Raw genomic sequence first — 22,910 nt, 5'->3', positions numbered from 1 at the left:
CTTGGGTGAGATCCGGCATATCAGACCACTTCATCCAGCTGCAGTTTAATGTCCAGGTCTCACCCTTGTGAGCCTGACAGTCCTGGAGAGAAATGCACGTCTAGTGAACTGCGCTCACCCCGTTCCTTAGCGCCTGCCTTCCAGAGGTCTTGCAGCACTACTCGTCCCTTGCTTAGATAGGATTCTCCATTCACTCTTGGATTTCACAACAAATCAGGTCACACATACTTCTCTTGTGCTGTTAATTCAGTGAGGCCTTTCTCACTGGTCTTGGAGCAATGCAACCTATGATGCAGGACAGCACCACAGCATCAACAGCTAACCAACACACGGGAAACAGTGCAGCACCAGACTGCTTTTCCCTTTCTTTGGGACCGTTGCTACCAGGGGACCCAAATCAACAAGGTTTCTTTCCTTAAGGCTGACACATTTTTGCCACGTATTCAGAGGGCACTGTCAGCTCTTCTGTAACAACATGCCAGAGCACTGCTTGGTCATAGCATTAAACACGCAAACTGATACATGCAACCACTGCAAGGCAAGTTTTACAGCAGGACTCTTAAGTTACCTTTTACCCACTGGATATATGAGGGTGGGAGGCTTTCAAGTGCAGCACAGCTGCATCTAGTTTAAGGTCAAAATCAGAATAATGGTATTTTGTGCTTTAAGAACTCTTCACAGGAAGCTGAGCCCTTAAGTAGTGTTTTATTTTCCCATGCCTTCTTGTACACTATTTCTGGCCAAAGCCACGACAACGCAAACAAGATTATTTTTTGATTATTAACACCTCTGTAATTGCCAGAAGGGAATAAACCATAGACATAAAAACCTGAAACGTCTAAAAAAAACCCACTAGTAGCTACAGATGTGAGAATACAAGGTATTTTCAAAAGAGGACACAAAGAACATCCCAAAGATGTTTAAACACATCCCAGAAGTGAAAAAGTAAAAATAAAAATTAAGCAAGTGCATTCATGTTCCCGGACTTTGACATATTATTTACCAGAAGAGACTGAACATCTCCTGCTAAGCCATCATAATATTCAAACAAGTTTAAGCGCTGTTCACAAGAAAACACACAGCAGGAAAAGGAGTAAGTTGCATTTAATTACAACAAAGAGGGTTTCAGCCAGATACAAGCCAGCTTACCCCAAACACTATCCCTTAGTAAGACAGACTTAGTGACACCACATTAAGCTGTATCATTCCTTTCATAAAACAGGACACCCAAACAATTCCTGAATGGTTTCTTTTAAGTCTTTTCTTATATCACCCTAGCGATACACTCTACCTTGCTATGGTGGTATAGAAAGTCAAAAAGCAACTATTCCTACTTCTTGCACATAAGGAAAAATGAATATAAACAAGGATTTGAGTATCATGAGAGAAGACAAACAGATCTCCACCTCAATATATCATTTACCTCCAATGAAAGGTGATCAATTATAAAAAATAAACTTTAAAAAAACCAAAACAGAACAAAAAAAACACAGAGGAACAGACATGAAGATACTACAGTGTGAATGCCAGCTTCTTACAAGCAGAGAATGTGCATAGCAATGTTCACTATTTTGCTTGTATGGCTTATGCAAAAGAGACAGAAAAAACTGCATTAAGAGACCGTAACAGTTTAATTTTAATCTAACAAGTATAGTAATACCACTGCCAAATGATAGACAAACTTCACTCCCCTTGGAGCAACTACCTCTTCACCTGCCCCTCTGTTTTGGCTCTGTTCTAAAGAGCAAGATTATAGGTGAACACAGACCCCATGAGTGGAAGGAGGAGACCAACCTCATTCCTCCCTGAGGACAAGCATCCATCCTTGTAGGCCCAAGAGAAGACATTATTTTCTTTTCACAGCAAAACACCAACAAGGAATCTTTCCTGTTCTCAACTTTAACATTAATAAGATGATTATTTTAAGGAGAAAGAAGCTTGAACAATTTTTCAGTGTCCTTTCTTCTTCCCCATGTGGCACAGGCTACTCATTTTGCATTTGGGACTTCCAGCTAGTATCAAGTCCTCTCAGATACACCTGGAACTAGTCTGTCCTCTGTTTGATCTGGGCAGCCACAGGAAAGGTGCCTTTCATCTGAAGATCTTAGGCACTGAATGCTGTGATCCACTGAGGACACTGAAACATTAAAGTGCTTGCTTTTTTTTTTAAAAAAACCTGAATGCTTTAAGGGTCACTCATCCTACATCCCAAACTGGACCAACAGATAATGTACTATTTCTAATGCTCCACTACAAATAACTTAACTTCTGAAACTACACTAATACAAATAGCAATGCAAGTTATGACAGAAGAAACAGGTTTCCACAGAACATTCAAGTTGATGGAAGAGAAATGAATGACTGGGAGAGACCTTTTACAGTTAAAACACTAGGCAGCACAAAACATTTCACTAGTACCCAGCATTTCTGTTGACAAGTAGCAAGATACGGCGCATAGCCTTCTACGCTGGAGCTCTCTGGAAGCAATTTCTGAGGGAAAAGCACTGAAGCCGAAGGAGTATTAGCAGTGTGCATAAAATGCAAGTCAGCTTCCTACCTACCAGAGAGGAAGCTAGTATTATTCCAAACCCTATGCAGGAAGAGCTGCCAAAGAGCAGCTGTCCTTCAGTTCCCAGGTCAGACATATTAGAAGCCTGATTTGAATACCTGAAATACTCATTACCTGAAGCATGAACAAAATGGAGGTAGACCGGGCGAAAATGAATCACTGTTGATGAGAAAACCTGAAGGACAGCTGACACATTTTCCCTTGTATAATAAGGGGTATTTGCCTTGAAATTAAGCATGGGGAAAATCCAGCCTGTATTTAAAGACATCTGCAATGCCCACAGTCTGTAAACATACTGCAACATAACCTCTCAAGGACAAGCATACTGCACAAATAATCTTGCATAAAGGATGGATATGGATAAAATCTGTAAAGACAGAACAAAGAACTTGTATGATAAAACATAAAATATCTGATAAAATAGCTTCTCTAAGAGTAGAACTACAAGAAGCCCTAAACACTTTGCTGCAAATTCAGAAAGGGGAACAAACACAGAGCCTAGGACAACAGCTCCTAGACTTCCCTGCTTGGATTCCCATCTCTGGGGTTTAGCCCAAGTAAGATGCAACTCCAGATCTAGAAGAGAGAACAGAGGTTTCAAAGTACTGAGTCAAAACAAATCATCTTCCCCAAAGTGAAAGATTTCTCACCTCATTAATTTCACATCATGTTATTAGTTACATTAGCTGAATCACACCTAGATTACCTCAGTTTTAGTGAGAGGCTAGCCGAGTCTATTCACCCTATGAATTCTTTCATGGTCATAACAGATGTATAAGATAAATCAGACAAGAAAACATTGAATTAACTGTCCAGTTATGAGAGAGTATGGGGGGGTTTGCTTTTTGCTTTAACCATTTTTACCACCTTGGTTTCTATTGCAATCAATCTTCTCACAAATCTAACTTTTACCATTTAGTATGTCATAACCACAACTTAAAAAAAAAAAGTCAAGAGGATATGTTAAACACCAAAGATTTAAGTTTAAATTATGGAAAATGAGGATGAACACATTGATACAGGCTTGCAATTTTAATTTTTAAAAGGCCCCTACGGTGGGACTAGCTATAGATGGCATCATGCTAATGCAAATGGAAAACAGTTTTTAAAAAAAACCACCAAAACCACTTTAAATAAGTATGAATTCACACCATACACGTGTACATACTTAATAATTTTCTACATTAGCTTTGTTTGAACTATAAATCAAGTCTATACTGCTAAAAATTCGGTATGTGCAACATTAACCTGATTAAAGCATTTTATAAATACAAGCTTTTTAGTATTGCAACATACTTCACTACTTAACATACTGAAAAACAAGTTCTACATTTAAAATTGTGATGTAATAGTTCTATCTGCCAATTAAGACTACAAATGGAAAAATACTTGCTAATCTTTAACATTATCGAAAATGCAAATATATTTAATTTTTGGAAGAAAACAATCTTGTTTATACTATTGTTGCTTCTTTAGACATTTGAAGATACTACACTAACAAAATACAAACTTTGTAGTAAGCTTACAACATGTACTTCTCAGAGGCAAAAAGAAAAAATCGGTTTCGTATTTATGAAGGAACATCCATTTATTATAAAACAAGATAAAAGATATTAGAATTAAGTTGAAACAAGGCAACATTAGAACAACCACTTTAGAGCTTTGTGAATGACGTGTAGTTTTAAACTTGCAAATCAAGGTGAAGGTCGCTCTTAACATGCTGTCCTCTTGTCTATAAATGGGATGAAGTAGAGAAGCAAAGCTTCAAGGTGTAAGGGTTGGAGCCATCTGTCAAGAGACAACATATAACATACTCAGGGCATTTTACTGAGCATAGCTCTCCTGCTGATCAAGATCTCCTTGCATAATCTGACAAGTTTACCAATTCTGTAGATTTCAGGTTCACAGCTCCCTGCCTAGCCCTGCCAGTGGCCTGCAGACACCAGATGACCTGTAAGTAGGTGTTATTGATAGTCTACCAGCAGTTTTTAGATGTACAAACTAAGTGATGAATCTGGCTGCAAGGGAAAGTACGTAGAATTTCAAATGTTGTACTGTACACAAGTACAAGTACACTGCCCCTCTTCCTAGCTGAACTATTTATAAACGTAGTATTTAACAGGCAGTTTCAAAGACAAAAGGCATAGATATTTAAGGAAGTCAAGACTTAGAATGTGGCATTTCTATCAGAGAGAGTGGCACTGAACAGTATTTATGTATGTTTAACTGAGAAAAGAACAGCAGGGCATCCAGCACACCCTTCAGGCCCCTCCAGAAAGCAAAGCATAAAATAATCCCCCTCTATTTGGAAAGGCTGCCAAGACTCATGGACAGCAGCAAACATTTGCCTCTCAGGTAATGGAAGATATGTCCTCCTGGTTCAGCCAGCCTCAGACAATCTTATTACAGCAAGTCTTAACCAGCAGTCCTTGTTTTAAAACACTGTCTTTTCCTGTGATAGCTATATTTGATTATACATTAGCATTTGCCTTTTTCATGTTGAAAGAGCAAGTGCTGCAGCTGTTACCACCTCTCCAAACTGAGATAAATCTGAAATTGTGAATGGTATGTTATCAGTAATATTTTTTTAAAATTCAGTAAGACATTATCCATTGTTTGATTCTGATGACAGTGGATTTTAATGCTTTTCCTGCCTGCCTTCTTTTTATCCCAAACCAATTTTTTTTCTCCATCCTTCTGTAACTTCAAAGTTGCAGAGCATATTTTGAGTTTTATAGGTTGACTCAAAAACAGAGAGTACCATTTAGATAGAAACAATGGAACCTAAACTAGGTATTAAATACTGTAACATATATAGTATTTGTACACTGTAATATATATAGTACAGTGTATGTGCATATATATAAAAAATATAGCATATACATATAATAAAAATGATAGTTTTTAGCTGCAGATTGAGCTGCTGAAGCCTCACCTGTTACAAAGGCAGTATCAACACGAAAGAAAACAAGAGAAAAAATGATAGCAGTAAGATCAGTAAAACTGACTTACTCGGGACTCTTATCTGGTAGTGATTAAGTACAGTGAGAGCTTCCACCGCATCTGTCTTACATTCCCATTCCAACAGACCAGAGAGTGTTTTGGCAGAAGCTGTGAAAATGAGAAATAAAAAAGGGAAGGAGGGGATCAGTAACGTCTCCTGACAGTATATGTTCTTATCAAAACTGGAATTCAAATAACCTGCCAAACAGGTCAAAGTTTACTTACGTTTTGGATCAAACACTTTGTATTTAATAAAGCTGAGAACTTCATGATCTTCACATAACTGTCACAAAAATAAGAGGTAAAACTCCATTAAAAATGCACATAAACACATTAGCAAAAATTCCAAGTTCCTGGAAGAGACACACAAAAAGGAAAATACTGACTCTATGAAAGAGCTTCCAAGAATTTATAGCAAATTATTATTTTAAAAATATGTTTAGATTGGCAACTCTTTAGAATACCATTCCATAATATGCAAAACAAGGCTCCCATATCTGTGCTGTCCCATGATAAATATGATTTTATAGGCACAAAAATTGTTAGAGTACTGATAGCACTACTACCTCAAACAACATATTTAAATAAAAACAAGCTCTTCTTTTTGACATTCCCACTTCAATACAGTAGCTCAGAAGTTGTATACACAAGCACATTACTCATGAACCAGACTTAACTTTCAGACAGAGCTTGGGAAAAAAAATTCAAAAAATTTATTGAACTTAAAAAGAACTCGCTGAACTGTGACCAGTTTTACCACTGCCTCCACTTGAGAGGCCCAGTACTGCATGTTTTAAGCATCCAGAGTTCATTTAGGACTCAGCTGTGCAAACTGTTCAGCTGCATGCTTCTCTCCATTCCAAAACATCCTAGCAGTCATTAGAACAACTATCTCAGGGAGGCAGTAAATCTTTTGCAAATTGTAGTCCTAACTTTCCCTGTATTTGGCTTTGTGTGAGTCTTTTCCTCTTCCTCCACAAAAAACCACCCATTAAGTTCCTCAACTTTATTTCAAGATCTTGTTTCTCCCATAAATAAATAAATAAATAAATAGAAAGAATAATGCCAGAATTGTGAACATATAGCAGCTTCTATATAAAGAGGCTACAAACCTATTTTAAAAACCAGTTCTCTTCCAGTCACTATGCTGTAACTATCCCAGGTATTTCTTTTTAAAAGTAACACAGTGTAAAGCTAGAATAGAGCCCCAAAGCACTGTATGTCACAGTCATTTCAATTGCCTACCTTTACAAATGTTTCTTCAGTTACACACAGCGGAACATTGTAATAATGCAGTACACAAGAGGGTGGTTGGATGATGTTCTTAGATGCTTGGCCAGCACTGGTGAAGCGATTATTCTTACTCATTGCAAAATCCTTGTAACTACTCGTGCCATCCTCCAGTTCAAATATCTGGCTTGGAACTACTGAATGCTGCTTGGAAACACTGGGATTTAAGGATATATATGTAGTTAAAGTTTCTTAAATAATTATGACTTACATACTTTGCACACAGATGATTGATCTAACCAGAACAGAGCTGACATTTCTTTACAACAATCTGAAATAGAAGGAGAACAAGATGGGTTGGATTTGACAGCTTCCTTAAAAAAATGTAGAAAGGATGGATAAGGCAAACGAGGGAATACAGTTTATTAAGAGCCAATCCATGTAATGCCTATATGTTTCATTAATATAAATAAAATAGCAGCAATAAATAAATAATACTTGCAAATTGGAAATCATAACTCCAACAATGATAACAGAACAATGGGATATTGTTCGTTTGCAACCTCATTGCATCTGCCTACTGGTAGGCTATTAATCTGATAAAACATATTTACCAGACATTAAGTCTCTTTCCAAACAACTTCACATTGTTGAGATGTGTGACAGCTCTTTCTACAGCATACTCATCACCCATTTCAACCAGTGCTGTGCCTGGAATAGTCTTCATAAATTTCACCTAAGATAGATAAGGGAAAAAAATGACATGGCAACAAACACCCCAACCAAGAGTTTTGTAAGTTATTAGCAAATAGTGTTAGACCATGTCAGCCAGGTTTCTTCCAAAACAATTAAAATTACTATAGTAGTTTCCAAGTTTCTAATAAATTACACCTTACCTTCTCAATGTTTCCATACAAGCAGAACAGGTTGAAGACCCTTGAACAGTTCATCTTTAGCTGATGCAACCCACTAACCATGACAACTGACCCAGAAGGATTTCCACCATGCATGTAAGAGGAGGATGCTTGGGGCAATGGATAAGCAACAAGTTCTGGAGTGTCTCGAGATCCCATTCGGTACCGGCTCGGCAAGGGCAACAAAGGACCATGCGAACCTAAAGAGATGAAAGACCATGCTTTCATATTGTTTGAAACAAGTTTCGCTACTTAATCATGCATTAAAGCCCACACACATAATTCATATTTAAAGGAGGGGAGGAACAGTGTTACAGCAGTTTCCATTAATTCTTTTTCCAATTTAAAAACAGTAAAACTAAAAACAAACAAAAAAAAACCCTCTCCTATTCTTTTTCATGTTCCAAGTCTCTTCTTACTTTACTAGACAAGAAGGAGGTGTTTCAAGGTATTGTTTTTATACACAAGTGAAAAAAGGTATTTCAGTAGTTATAAAAATAGTATCTTCCCTGCACCATACAAAATATTTGAACATAAACCTATCAGAAGAAATACTTAAAATAAACCTTCAGCAATATTGCCATGTCTACTTACAGAGCTACGTGACACCAAGAAAGAGTATTACAAAGAAAGGAAAACAAACCAAAAGGAGTGAACTTTTAGCCAGAGGTCAGGAGAGGAGATGACACAGCTCTTTTCCAGAGATAAGAGATTAAGTCAGAAGACTGCCTTTCTACAAACTGGTCATTTGGAACAAACAGGAATACTTAAACCCCTGCATTAATGCAAAATGAAGCTGTCCTATTTTCCACTACGGGTAAAGTGACATGTTTCATTGAAATAATTGAAATAAACAAATATTTTTTTTTTCTTTAATGAAGAGACATTACTAGGATGCAATACTTCTGTTTATAGAAAACATGAGTCTTACAGACCAAGGAGAGGATCGATGTCCTTCTGAGACAAAAAATAGTGTGAAATTCACATAAGCCAAGTACAAAAGGAACCTTTTGTCCTTTTTTCCCCACCAAAAAGCAGTAATGAGAGGGAGACAGTGGTATAGGAGGAGAACGCCACATTATTTAAGGTAGAAGGGTGTATCAGAAGAATGAAAAAAGAACATCCGTGAATACAAAGCAGAACTTGGAAATTCTGGAGATTTAAAGAACGTTGGGAAAAAGTAGGTAGAACATCAGCCTACATTATAAAATATCATAAATACATTTGCAAAGAAAGAGGCAAGACAAATCACATAGCATCTGACAGTTAAGAGAGTAAGTAACTAGAAAAGTCACATCTAACTGGGGACATTAGTTTCTCAATCCTGAGGTCTTGGTCCAACATATGAAAGTGACAGCAGACTTCATTTACAGACAGCACTGGTAACAACTGCAGCACTTTATAGCACTAATTCCAAAACATCATTCTTATACACTGATGTAGCTATACCTTTTCAGAATTAGTTAAATTAGAAGAAATGCAAAGCCCACAACTCAAAGCTTTGCATGCAAGAACATCAAAGAACTCTGTGTTGCATCAAACCATTGTTCAAGCTACGTTGCCGTTTTCTACAAGAAAACTGCTTTCCCAGTACAGATGTCATTTTTCATCCATTGCTAGGATGATGGCAACTGGAAGGAAACATTCTTCCAAGGAATACATTTGTAGAGCCGGATGCTCTCCGTGAAAGGAAGACGTACAGTAATAAATGACAGATTTCAGTGAATCACTAGCATTTTCAGAATGTGGACTGACAGCACCGCACATACAGCACAATAGTTAACTACTCATGCTATAGGGGTCCACAGTTAAGCACTGATTGAACATTTAGAATTCCACATAACATGTAAAGAAATCATAACCACCTGTCATCCTATGTTACTTACCATAACCATCATGTCTAAATGATGATGGGTGCTCTCCCAAAATAGCTTGCCTCTGGCGGCCCTTCCCTCTGTCTAACATGTGTGAAGGGAAAGAAAACAGTTTAGTATGCACAACTATGCACTTGATTTCTCCAGTTAAGACACAAAGCTTCTAGTTAAGAAGCAAAAAAGTAATTTGAGTCCTTGTTAATTTTATAAACGATTTCTCATTCATTATACATCTAAAAACCACAAGCTGTAGCCCTGGGACACCAAAATTAAAAGACTGCCATCTGTATAACAAATTGCACTTAAGTTGACTGGGGGCAGTGGCCAATGAGGAGATGCAGACATTTAAAGTTTATGGAAATATCCAATAGTTTTCCTCAACAAACACCACACATTAGTATAGATAACACCATACAGCAGGATTTACCTACGCGTCTCTTAAAACAAATTTGAAATGCAGTACTTTTGAAAGACAGTACCTGAATCATAATATTAGCTTCAACAGCAACACATTTTCAAAGTGGGCTTCTTTCAAGAAGTTTCAGCATAAGCCAACAACAACCTGTATTACATGGTTTCACAATCAGTAAACAGAGAGCATTACATATGTGTACATATATATTTACAGAACACCTACTGATTTATGGGCGTGCTGAAAGGATTGTACATTATTGCATTATCAGCAGCATATTACAGTTCAACTGAAGAAAAACATCACTGAATAATGCACTTAAACAACGGTCAATCCTTTAAGAAAACCCAGATCTCTAGGATATAAAGTTAAGCAAGGGGTCTACATTACTGGAGGAAAGCAGTGCATCACAGCCAAAGCTGTATTTTCTAATCAGATCCACGCTGCAAGACAAAGAAAATCTAAACCTCCAGATTTCTTTATGGTAAGCAACAATTGATTTCTCACAATTAAAAAAGCCACATTGAAAAGATGGGGCAAGACATTTATCAGTTTACAACAGTTCCCAGGAAATTTAAGTATGACTGCTGAAAACGGCAACTCCAGCCCAATGTAGCTGGAAGTATTTCCCCTGAAAAACACAAGTATTCGCATTAGACAACACAACAGTGGGAGATGAAAACACATGTGCCCTTTCTGCTCAGGATTTTGAGGACAGATTCCAAGTTAGATGTTTACTTTGGCAATAAAGCCTGAAGAGAGAACAGTGCTGAATGCCTTCAAATATATATAAGAAAGATTACTTTTGTCAAGTTCTGGTTTTCCATTCCCTTTTCAGGGTAACAGCTCTGGTTCTTGGCTCTAGAAAGCAAATGCACAGTCATCTCAAGTATTCTGACCATTTAAACTGTATGCAGCAATCATCTTTCAGAAAAATCAAGTTTATAATTCCAGTCTGTGAAGTTAAATCCTTTGAAACTGCACACAGTAATATAGTAAAGGACAATATTATTCAAATAAAGAATTCTGGAAAAAATAGTTTGACAAGTATTTCCTCCTCATGATGGTATAAGTCCACTGTTCTCTCCCTGCCCCATACTTTTTTCCTTCCTTGAAAAAAGTCTCTCAACTGTCAATAAAAATAATTGTGCCAACAGGCACTGAAACATGAGAACTGATCTGTGTTAAAAATCATTCTGAAAGGAAAGATTCTTTATAACCTAGTTTAAGTTTGGGACGTTGTTTTTTGGTTTTGTTTTTAAATCAGGCCCTTGAGTCATGGCATATGCTGGTATTACCACCAAAAGAAATGCTCTAAACCACAGTTTAAATTTTCTGGCTAAAAGCACGTAGAATACTAACTGTCAAGTGTTTTTTTCAGCTCAGTCTAGTGAAATAGGGGTTCACAGCACCAGGCACTTGTTACAAGTTTACTTAAGCGGAGAAATACTATGGGGGAAGTCTCTAATTTGTTACCATAAAGAACTAAAAACAGTTCTTTAAAAAAAATCATTACCAAAATTCATTTCCTTCCCAAGATTTGAGGGGGGGGTGTGAAATTCTGAAAGGATGTATTAGCATGCCTGTCCTCAGAATGAAATTCCTTTGGGCTAAGATCTTGTTTGCTGCAGTCAGATCACATTAAGTTCAAATGCTAAACAATGCTGCTGCAAGAGTACAAAAACTCTCTCTCAAAAAAGTCCTTGATTACTTTATGGGTAAAATCACTCTAGATGCCTGCTTTAAGTACATTTCAGTGTTCATTCAACTTACATTCCCATCTCTAGATAAATGGATGTAGGCCACAGTAAATGAAAAATCATGCTATATACAATATAGCATGCTATATATATAAAAAATACAAGTCTACTTCTTTTCCTCTTATGTGTAGTAGAGTGATGTATAGAAAATAGACAGGCTGTCAAAGTAACAAAAGGGTAGAGTGAGAGTTCTTGAGAAAGACCAAGCCGTACCTATCCTAAGTTTTTCATTTTCCACTGTTTTCTCTAGCTTGGGAAATATTTAGTTCATATCGCCATATCTATCTGCAGACCAATTAGATAATGTAATTAGATGTACAACGTTACAAGTCAGCCTCCAAACACTGCAATGATCAAAAGATATGAGGATCAAATTAATCCTTCAGATTTTTCAAATTCAAACCTTCATATTTGTTTCTTGCCCTTGAGTTTCTTCAAAATTCTTTTTTCAACTCAGGAATTTGAGAAAAAAGTTTGAATCCTGATACAAAGTGTCATAATCTACAAGCTGCAACCAATACTGTAGCTCCCTTGTTAACTTTTTACAAGAACTTCATTTTGAAAATTCAAGCCCTAAGTTTTTAGTTGTACAACAGTTTTACAAGCCCAGTGTCTCTGCAGAATTACTTTGAAAGTGTGTATCACTTGAGACAGCCAAAGCCCTGGTTCTCATATAGCCTTTGATAAGTAGATACTCTATCTTGGACACATTGTCTTCACTTTTCTAACTTTACATTGCACACATTATTGTACATAAGTTACTGAACACTGCACTCAATAGTTACAGTTGTTTTGGTTTTTTAAAATAAACACTTTACAGGAGTTAGGCTACACAGCAGTTTGTCTTTACATATATACTCATAGTTTTTTCCACTGACATGAATTAAGCGCTGGTAATTTTTACAGATGAGTACTTAAGAGACAGTATGCCTGCACCAATTATGAATCTCCCTATTTTTAAAACTTAAATATAACTGAGGGGACCTATCTGATATTGCACTGCTCAGTTCCAACTATCTACAGATAAGGATTAAATTTCCCTACTACTAGACAATATTTACACTGTTAAGACTGAATGCAACTCTCACATACAGCAAGTAATAAAAAGATTACAACGTCAATGATATCAACAAGAGAGATTCTTAATTTTGGAGGTTTTCAATTTTTCAGTTGTAATTTTAAGGGAAATAAGACCAGCATACATACAAACTTGAACAGAATGGGTACAGTCTGTCATGTTATTCATCCCATACAAATCTGAAGTACTGAAAGTGTCCTCCTTTAAAAACTTGTGGTGGTGGTGCATGCAGTATGCAGACAAGGTGAATTGCAAGTCTGAGTTTTTTCAGAGGGTTTTTTTGTTTGTTTGGGTTTTTTTGCTGATGCCGATGTGGTGCATGATGAAGTGTAGAGTCAGCCTGCTGAAGTCCTCTATCCTTCTTAATGCCTCGTCCAACATAGGGGAAAAGAGTCCTTTCGAAGGAGAAGCAGTGTGCAAGTTTGTAGTTTGTAAGGAATAGTCTGTACCAGGTTTCCTCTCCTCCAAAGAGAGAGAGCTGCTTGGAGAAATGCAAGTCCTTGAGAACTGCGAAGGTGCTTGCAGGTGTGGGCTCCTTGTTGAACTAAGTGGCTCAAGCACACGGCAGTAGGGGGCACTAGGGCTCAGGGATAATTTCCTGGCTTGTGGACACAGCCTTCAGCAGCACTGGCTTGCTTTGAAATGACTACTGCGATACAGCCTGACCACGTATAAAGGATTGCCATTAGTATAGTCAAACATCTACAGCGATAACATATGAAAACCTACCTCGTCGGCCCAGATATGGTTTAGTGTAGTCCCAACTATCGTTGTCGTTTCTAATAACATTAAGTCGAGTTGGCTGTTCAAATAAAGCAAAAGTGAAAAAAGTTAAGTCTTGATTATATATTTTTTTCTAGCAAAATTAAAAGAGAAGGTCCAAGCATTACCCTTGCATATTCAATTTTCAGTGTGCAGCATCCTGCATAGATATCTGCTCCATTGAGTGCAGCCTTCGCCTTCTGGGCACAAAACACTGATTCAAACATACACATCACGTTAAGGATTTTTTTCCCCAGGTGCCTCATTCATGTCCCTTTCTTCTGATATGACTTTATTTTTGTAGCCTGCAGATATTTCACTATTGCATACCTTACAAGAACTCTATACAGACTTCAATATAAAATTACCAACTTTATATATAAAGTTGGTATATATTATACATGGGCTCAACTTACATTAAGCATCTGGTTTTGAGATGTAAGCAGCACATTATGAGACCATTCATAAATTAGTACATTCTTCAGTGTGGATTATATAAATGCCAGCTTTGTTTATGAGCTTGTGCTGTTTGGAAGGTGATATTCTGGTGGATTTAGTAATTTTCATCAGAGGACAGAGAAAGTTACCAGCAAGCCTAGAGAATATTTGAAGGGAAAGTTTAAGCTGCATCATTTGGGAAGAGACCAGAGTCTGGGGGTGAGAAGGCGCGACTTAAGACAGCACATCCCTTCCCACAGCTAGCATTAACCAGAGATTTGTGGGTATGGAGAACATGAACTCAGTAGTTACTTTACAGTGAAAATAACCAAGAGCGAGCACGCCCTTTTTAGCTTGTTAGCCAAATAAAACCACAGAACCAAGAGAGATACTTTGAATGAACAAATACTCATCTTGCACCAAAAAATACAAGCAGATTGCTTTAAATGCACTGCTGAACGCAGATGCATGTACCAGGCTCCAACACGTAGGTATCCTCTACATACTCCAAGATTAGTTCTATGACTAGCAGAAATATGTACCTGAGCCTTGGCGCGTGGCAATCCACAATCTCATACATACTCAATAACATAGGGTGTCAGAGAGCCTGAACCTTGCAGTAGACTAGATATTTTGCGCCATCTTTTGATGTAATTCAGTGAAATTCTGGAAGTAGTCTGAATCAACAGCATATCCCTTGTGTTTTACCACATCCCTGCAGCCCACCTTCTTCCAAGGTCATGTAGGTTCACTGTGGAATTTAAGAGTGAGAAAAGTTAAGCCTCCCAGACCTCTGAGAAATTGTTTGAGACTGGCTAGAACTGTGGGAGCACATCTGCAGAAGTAATGGGTACTTCAATTAGCATTGAAATTTGAGTAAATTTTTGGAACTTTTCAGACAAGGCTTGTCTTGAAGCTCACTTTTTCCCCTCTCTCCAAAACTGTTTACCTACAGTGCTGCATTACTTGGCTCACATTTGTGAGTTTTCTTTCAATTGCTGGTTGTTTTTAATAACAGGCATGTTGCAGATTTTAATTCAAAGGACAGAAGTTTCAGAGCATGTGCAGGACCATCCCCACAACTTCGCTAATCTTTCACAACATGCAGAATAACCCCCAACTGTACAAGTCACCTGATCCAGACAACAGCACTTACCACAAACTCGACACACTATCATAGTAAGTCAAACTACTGTCTGTTAGGACACATAGTTTAAGTCTTCTACATAGATACATAGCAATTAGTTTGTTTTTATGGAGGTTAGGGTAATTCTTTTTGCCTGGCAAACCATCAATGCAGCCACCATTAAGTCATATGTTAGAGAAGTGACTCACTAATAAAGCCTGCCACATCAGTACCATCTGAAATCACAAAGGAATTTCTGAGATTTTGGTACAATTTTGTCCAGATAACAGCTCAGAAACGGAGCGTAATCAGTCTTTAGGAAGAGGGCTATCAGTTTTATAAACTAAGGCGTAATCATATCAGACTTTGCACTTTGCAAACTGCAGTAACACATTAACAACTCTGAACATTGACTTCGTGTACAACTTAACGCTACAAAGACAGTAAACAGTAGGATAATAGGGCAGGGAATTTCCTCAACACATGATAAACAGGTCAAGGAGGCCTAAGCTGGTCTCGTGCTTTATTAAAGTCAGGATAGTAAGACAAGCAGTATATATTAGGACTATTTTAGAAGAGCCTGAAGAAGTCAAACTGCACCTCTGCAATCCCTTACCCATTTCTTGAGTATCAACAGAGGCAGAAGCCATGAAACTTTCATGTACAATGTGTTGTCAAATCTATGACATATTTCATGTCTGTAATTATTAGTCTTAGGGCCACCTATAAACACAGTTATCAAGACATTGTTTACAATGTAATTTTCCTATAAAGATGAAATATGTAAGTGCTATTTTGTCTTATAGACATACAGAAATTAGAAATTACCATGGTTTAGATAGAAATTAAAAAATAATTTGGTCTCAAAATTACACAGGATTTTTTTTTACATTCTCATGTTAAATCCCATCTACAGTCAAGAACCTACAGAAAAAAAAGTCAACCACACTCAAAAGGATATTCAACCATAGCTTGTATTCCATTTCTCTTGAATATAACAATGCGCTGAACTTTTCCAACAGGGTTACACACAGTATACAAGACATCCTAAGGAAGAAGAAAAAAATATTTTAGTCAGATGTGAAATTTCAAACATTTTAGGTCCACAGAACATTTTCTTGCATTGGCATTTAAATGCCAAAGAGCAAATAAAAGCCTTGTTAACTTTTCTTTTATAATTTGCCCTATACAATTTATACATTCATGATTAGCATTTTTATGGATTAATATAGTACAGGCAGTCAAATCTGAAAAAAACAGGAAAAAAATTCTATAAGAAGTACTTATGCAAACATCAGTTTAACAGGTATCTTCAACTGTGTTAAAACCCAGTAATTGCATCCATGTCTCAAGCTGTGCTCCCTTTTAAGCACACACTGCAGTAGTTTTACCAAAGCAAAGTGACACTGTAGCTATAGCACTTTAATTTTGTAAGACTAGCAGCTGAGAGTTTTTTTTAATTGTTCATGTTCATTTTCACAAGAGTAACCGGCAGTAGTCCATGATGTAGGCTTAGGTAGCTTATCAAAAGAAGAATTTCAATCATATTCACCTCAAAGACACTGCAAGTGGTTGCTGTGCTTCTCTCCACTTAAGGCAGAGAAAACTTCTGACAGGAAACACTGGATGCATGTAAACTCATTGTTAAGACTGCTTTCACCAGCATTTTTCTATATTAAAAGGAACCAATAAAATTCAAGACCATCTTCAGTGCTGCAGGAAAACCAAACAGCAAGGAGAAAAGCTCGCCTTACTGCACATCAGGCCAGGCTTATGATGTGGTCCTACGAGTACCTCAAACAACAGTCAGTTACACATAACAATTTGGACATCATGGTACCAGAAACTAGTCTCCAGCATGAATCTGGCCAAGAAAAATAAGTTTATTTTAGAGTGATTATACACCCATACTCAGAATTCCCAAGGCTCAGGCTTGAGAACCTGAACAAACAGGAACTGTGTTTTCTTGAAACAATTCACCTCTTAGATTATGTTCAAACAGCTGAAAGCACATAAGCTTTACTAGACCGCCAGTTTCATAGCTAAACCTAGCAGGCAAAGGCACTGACATCTCAGTGAAACACTCTACCACAATTATTTTTCCCTTCCTTTCTTTGTATGTAAATGAAATATTTCCAAAATGCTCATTCCAAGATCTTAGTGTACATCCTCAGGTTTATTTGGGGGACAAGAGGGAGAAGGGGGAAAAGAAGTAGGTATAGTATTTCTTATTATGTTCTGCAGAATAGCAGAGCAGTTGGGAGGCAAAGGGCTGGAGGGCATGCTGTATTTCCTAAAACCAAAACAAACACACCCCCACATACCCCACCCCCCCAACAAGAAACTAGGAAAGCTTTAGCTACTTTAGCTTACCAAATCAATCAAGTGATTCACAAGATACAGTAACCTAGGATATTTTACATTTAAAAAAAAAAAATCAACACTAGCATTATATACATACTGGAATATCATAAAAAGGAGGTGCAGCAACCTAATCTCAAAAGAAGTCGATAGTTAAGTTTAAAACATTTCAATTGCCAAGGCATACCACACCTTCCCTGTGCATGTACAGTAGGTTTAGAAGGTAAGTGAGGCAACAGCAGAGGTATAGCTGAACAGACAGTAATGACTGCAGCAGCAGGGGTCACTTTGAAAAGGTCTGTTTGAACAGACAGATTTGTCTGTTCTTACAGACAAATCCCTGATAAAGTTCTGCCCACAGAGAGGAAACTGGGAAACAGAGCTTCAAAGACAAATATATGACACCTTAGGCAAAACTTTTTCAAAACATCAACCCCCCATCATGAAGGGGTGGAAAGCTATTAGGAACTAAATACAGTTAACTTGCCCTTCTTGCCTTTCATCGCCACACCCCTCAAAAAATTCTGCTAGGAAAGAAGCAAGTCACAATTGTAATGGAGGAAATAAGCTGCAACAAAATTTTAGAACAATTTAGCTTTTTCCACAAGATGCCCTTGAGCAGGCCAGTTTCTCTGCAAAACATGTATCTTTGTTTGGGAAAAAAGCTCTTAAGAACTATGAAACAGTTTATTGCAGTTATTCAGACTTAAAACTGGTTTCAATTTTTCACCTATTTTGTCTAACTGTAGTTCAAATTTAAGGAGAGAAAACTGTTGATGAGGAAGAGGTGGTGTTGGGCTTTGTGTTTTTTTTGCAGGTTTTTTACTTGTTTGTTTGGGAGTGTGTGTTTGTTTTTATTTAGTAAATGCAGACTTTGCCTGAGGCATTCTTAAGTTAACTGTTTCTTTAACCTGTTGGCCAAGTGCAAAATTTTTATTTTTCTGATCACATTCCTAGCTGTTATGGATACAATTGCTCTTCCCAGTTGCTATGGCACTACTGTCTACACTATCTTCAATGAGCTCTGATGCTTGCAAGTAATTTGGAAATCTGTGTGCTTCTGGTGCTCATTGGTATACTCTAGACAAACTGCTGGGGGCAGCAGGAAGGAAGGGTGGGGGGGGTGTTTGCTTGTTTGTTTTCCAAAAGGAGCTACTGGGCTAGAGGCTTCAGCCTCAGAATTTCCATGAAACTCTCCTAGCCCAGAACAATGCTTCTGCCACCAGTTTCCTCAAGCATCTACGCTCAACTCAGCTGCTTATGGATGCCAAATTTAAAATGCATGAATGAAATGTAGTTTCCAAAATTTGTATTATAGTCACATGCAAAGAATACCTTAACTTAGTCAGTGGATTTGTTCACACAGCTCAAAGCAGGTATATTTTTAAACACTGATGAAAAAGCAACTCATACCTTACCATGGTTTTCTATAAAGAAAACTGATGCGAGAAAGAAAATTCATCATCCACTAATCAATCAACAAGCAAAAACCTACTGATATTCACAATACAGTGAAGCAAAAAGCATGACATGGAACTGACTGTTTGAAGTAATTTCAGGAATGTTACGTTTCGATCAATTTGCTAACATAATATACAGCACATTAAAAAAAAAATTAATACTTGCATTAAGTTATATGGTTCCACACAACCCAAACACTTTGATTGATCCATACTATCCTGTATATTTACCTAAGAAAAAGTAACTTATGCTTGTTTCACAGTATTAGAAGTCTGTTTAAAGCAGACTTTTTAAATTTTTCCTGAAATCTTTCTGTGCAATTCAGTGTGTGCTATAAAATCTCTACGAAAAGTACAAGGATTCAATGCATGAGAAGACATGCATTCTTAAATACTAGCAAAAAATATCTGTATCATTAAAAAAACATGCACGTGTGCCACAAATAGATGGCAATAAATTAGGATGCAAGTGTATATATGTTATGACTTGAAATACTGAAAAGTGAAATAAAAGTGAGGAAGATTCCATCAAACTGGAGTTGATCATCAACAGATGAAGGTTTCAACTTTCCACAAACAAAATACTTAAGAATGAAGGACTGCAATAAAATAACCCCTCCTACTGGAAAAATTACTTACTATTTAAACATACACTGCTCAGAGCCTAAAAGCTAAATGACATTCCTGATGTTGTGGCAACTTATTTGGAAATATTTCAGAAGCATGTGGCAACTTAAGCATTTCGAAATCTTGACCACTTAAGTCTTCAAATTTTGCAAAATATCTGTACAACGAGACTGAATCATCTCAAAAAACACTTTTTTCCAGAACACGCATGCTACTTATGTGAAGACAGTGTAAAGCTTTGGTAGGTGAATTTAATTCCTAACCCAGATAAACAGTTTACAATTTTAACAAATAGTACACAATGGAAATAATGTAACAGAGATTGCTGCTGCCTACCTTTTATTATTTTATTAAAAAAAAAAAAGAAGAAGAAACATACCACTGTAATTGGATAGAGAGGATTCTGAATTGACAACAGGAGAACTTTATTTCCACCCGATGGGTCATCAGTGTTCCCTGGCCGAGTAATCCTCTTACTTGTCGAGTAGTTGAAAAAGGCTTGCTGTCCAGCAATGTATACAGGTTCATCTGCTGCAAACGTTACACATTTCTTCGCACTTTCTACATTTTCAAACTCCACCAGAGCCTGGCGCTTAAATGGCATCATCATGACATAGCTGGTGAGAGAAACATTACAGTAAGTTTTCCTATATGCTTACTCAAAACAACTCCAAAGTCCTGTAACTGTTATATATGATAGGTTTTTTCTAAACAATTCCTAACAAGGACAGAAAAGGAAGGTAGGTCTCCCTGCTCACGCTTCCCGAACCTGGTCAACACATTTCTAAAGCATTTGCACAAAACAAAGAAATGCAGCTGTAAGAGAAATAAGTAATAAGCAGTTGTTTTCCTGAAAAAGTTTAATGCATAAAAATATTCAACCAATATAACAAACAATTAATCATTTACTAACTTACTAGAACTACAATTAATATTAAAAAAAACCAACTTGCTAAAGCCATTTATGACGTAAAGGATCAAAGTAAATGCAAACTATAAAACACATTCAAAGCTGATACATTAAACATCTTTGCTGTTGCTAAGAAATTTACAATACTATTTTTGAACACAAAACTACCTTAGAGGAAATAAACAGAAGTATTCTAGCTAACCAAATTCAGACACAGACAAACTCAAGAAGCTCTGTCAGCTGATTTATGTTTTTGAAAAGTAAAACTCTCAGGCTAAAATGTACCTATTTGTGTTCCTGAACAAGTTTGTGCTCATTTCATTTTATTTATTTTAATAAACTGGTACAAGTATAATTCAATTATTTAAACATTAAGGCAGTGAAAAATACTATTAGTACTATTTACAAAGCCCTATTTGACCTCAATACATGTATTTACTTGAAAAGAAATGCACGTTTCTGACAAGAAGCATTCAAAATTCAGAATAAGCTGGCTCTACCCATTTACCTTTACTATTTTGTTCATAGATGAGGACTCTTTAGGCTATATGACCTTTGAAGGGGCTTTCTCTGAATAACCATCTCATTCTGAAGGACCTACCGTATCACAAGCACTCCTCCCATGCTAAACCATAGGAAAAAGCATCATCTGCTCTGTGGCCCGTCCTTATTTTTGGTATATTCACTAATATCAAGACAACCACCCTCATGCTGTTCTGCAATTCAGTTTAGCTACAGCTCGTATCAAGGCCAGGACTAGCTGTGCTACTGAAGTCTGACAGCAGACACTAGGGCACGCAGACAGTGCAACTGCTTGATCAGATTTGCCATGTACAGAAACACAGAATCTTCACATACTAGAAAAACTTTATGTTTTACTATTAACTAAGTTCCGGATTTCAAATGGCTGTCATAATGCATTTAAAGAGGTCCAAGAGACTTTTAAATAATGCTCCCAACTTGTCCACAGACATGACTTTAGACTGCGTGACATACCATATGGTTCCAAACTTTTCAAGAGCTTCCACAAGATCTGCTTCCACAACCGATTCACACAGCCCTCGGACATGGACGACAGGAGAAACAGAGACTTTGTGATGACTTCCCCCGGCATCCTAGCAACGAAATGACATTTTAAAATTCAACACAGAACAAGGAATACTGCTATCATTAACTAAAATTAAATATTTGGCAGACACTACACTGGGTCCAGAAGCAGCCATCTAGATGTACAATCCAAGCATATTTTAAATAATTTAACTTTTCTTTCCAAACAGATTGCCAAGTTCAGTTGCTGAAATCTACTTAAAATAAAATGCTTTGCAGATTTAATTAATGTGTTTGCACAGGCAACATTTTTCTAATATAGAAAAAAAAAAGCCTATTTAATACTTGGTTGAATTGCAGGAGATCTTCCACTCTATTTGTTAAAAGCATTAAAAAAAATACTTGGGCATGCACAATAGCTAAAATATTTCTGACACTCTTCCTGTTTGTTTTTGCCAATATTTGTTTGAGACAGGCTAGGGGGATAAAAAAAGCAAGAACAAACAAGGGCCATCAGTAAACTGAAGAAAAATTTATTATTTTTCTAATGTCCACAGAGCTGTGTCCCACAATGCAAGAAGATGCCAGCTCCGTACTATACTTGAAATAAACCCAACTCCCCTTCTAATTCTGAACACTCTTCATACATGTTTCTAAAAATTCACAATTTCTGTACATACAGGCCTGCTTTCTCTTTTCACCCCAAGGTTCACTACCATTAACAGATTCGGCTGTCGTACATTAGCACACAGAATTCCCACTACGAACATTTTTCAGAGCTACTGCTATGATTTCAGACAGTCTTGGTTCTGTGTGACTGAAGAATTTGGGTTGGAATCAACTCATCTTTCCATGTAAAGCCTGAAGCAGAGCTGAGATTTACCTTATATATTCTAAGACAGAGGGGTAAAACAAAAAGAATGAAATTACGTAAGCCAATAATGAGAGATAATCAAAGAAAGATTAGAGATAATAAAGGGCATATTAAAATATACTGTAATTACCAGCACCCAGATTTCATACATGTAACAGCAGTGTAAATTTGATGTATTCAAATTTAGCAACTACATCAATGTGTTTGATCTAACACATCTAGTCTTGTTGATTTTTCACTTTTTCGTAAGAAGTAGTATAGCATCTTTTGGAACTAGAGAGAGATTCTCATTTGTAGCACAAAGGAGTGAGCATTCAGCTTCAGTAATTAAGTAACCACAATGATTGCTACTACTGCTACAGACATTCCTCTATTCCCTATCTGTTTGAACCACAGAATCAAGGAAAAAAACACATCCCAGATAACTACAAATTGAGTCGTGTGTTTAATTCCTGTGTTCCATAC

At 37.0% G+C, this 22,910-nt stretch overlaps 1 protein-coding gene across 1 annotated transcript; it reads right to left on the bottom strand.

Moving 5' to 3' along the window:
- Positions 1-4,135: 4,135 nt before the first annotated feature.
- Positions 4,136-21,638, bottom strand: HNRNPLL (heterogeneous nuclear ribonucleoprotein L-like). The gene is made up of 12 exons (XM_009704600.1): positions 21,521-21,638; positions 19,994-20,231; positions 16,111-16,213; positions 13,731-13,816; positions 13,570-13,642; positions 9,603-9,674; positions 7,699-7,916; positions 7,417-7,538; positions 6,818-7,019; positions 5,798-5,855; positions 5,582-5,680; positions 4,136-4,357 (listed from the first exon to the last, which is right to left on the bottom strand). Exons 2-12 carry the CDS (start codon positions 20,222-20,224, stop codon positions 4,302-4,304), a joined length of 1,320 nt encoding a protein of 439 aa, XP_009702902.1. The 5' UTR covers positions 20,225-20,231; positions 21,521-21,638; the 3' UTR covers positions 4,136-4,301.
- Between the last annotated feature and the right edge of the window lie 1,272 nt (positions 21,639-22,910).

Source organism: Cariama cristata, unplaced genomic scaffold (genome assembly GCF_000690535.1).
Source record: "Cariama cristata isolate BGI_N322 unplaced genomic scaffold, ASM69053v1 scaffold38707, whole genome shotgun sequence".
Taxonomy (NCBI): Eukaryota; Metazoa; Chordata; class Aves; order Cariamiformes; family Cariamidae; genus Cariama; species Cariama cristata.
Note: the sequence above shows the minus strand (reverse complement) of the source record. Positions and strands in the feature narration are given on the sequence as shown.

What these genes read in the sequence shown, in the direction of transcription:
- HNRNPLL (XM_009704600.1), bottom strand. Translation starts at nt 20,224, where the DNA reads ATGATGATGCCATTTAAGCGCCAGGCTCTGGTGGAGTTTGAAAATGTA. An exon ending in TGAAAATTGAATATGCAAGG is followed by an intron (nt 13,643 to 13,730) that starts GTAATGCTTGGA and finishes TTATTTGAACAG; the next exon opens with CCAACTCGACTTAATGTTAT. An exon ending in ACCATATCTGGGCCGACGAG is followed by an intron (nt 9,675 to 13,569) that starts GTAGGTTTTCAT and finishes CACACATGTTAG; the next exon opens with ACAGAGGGAAGGGCCGCCAG.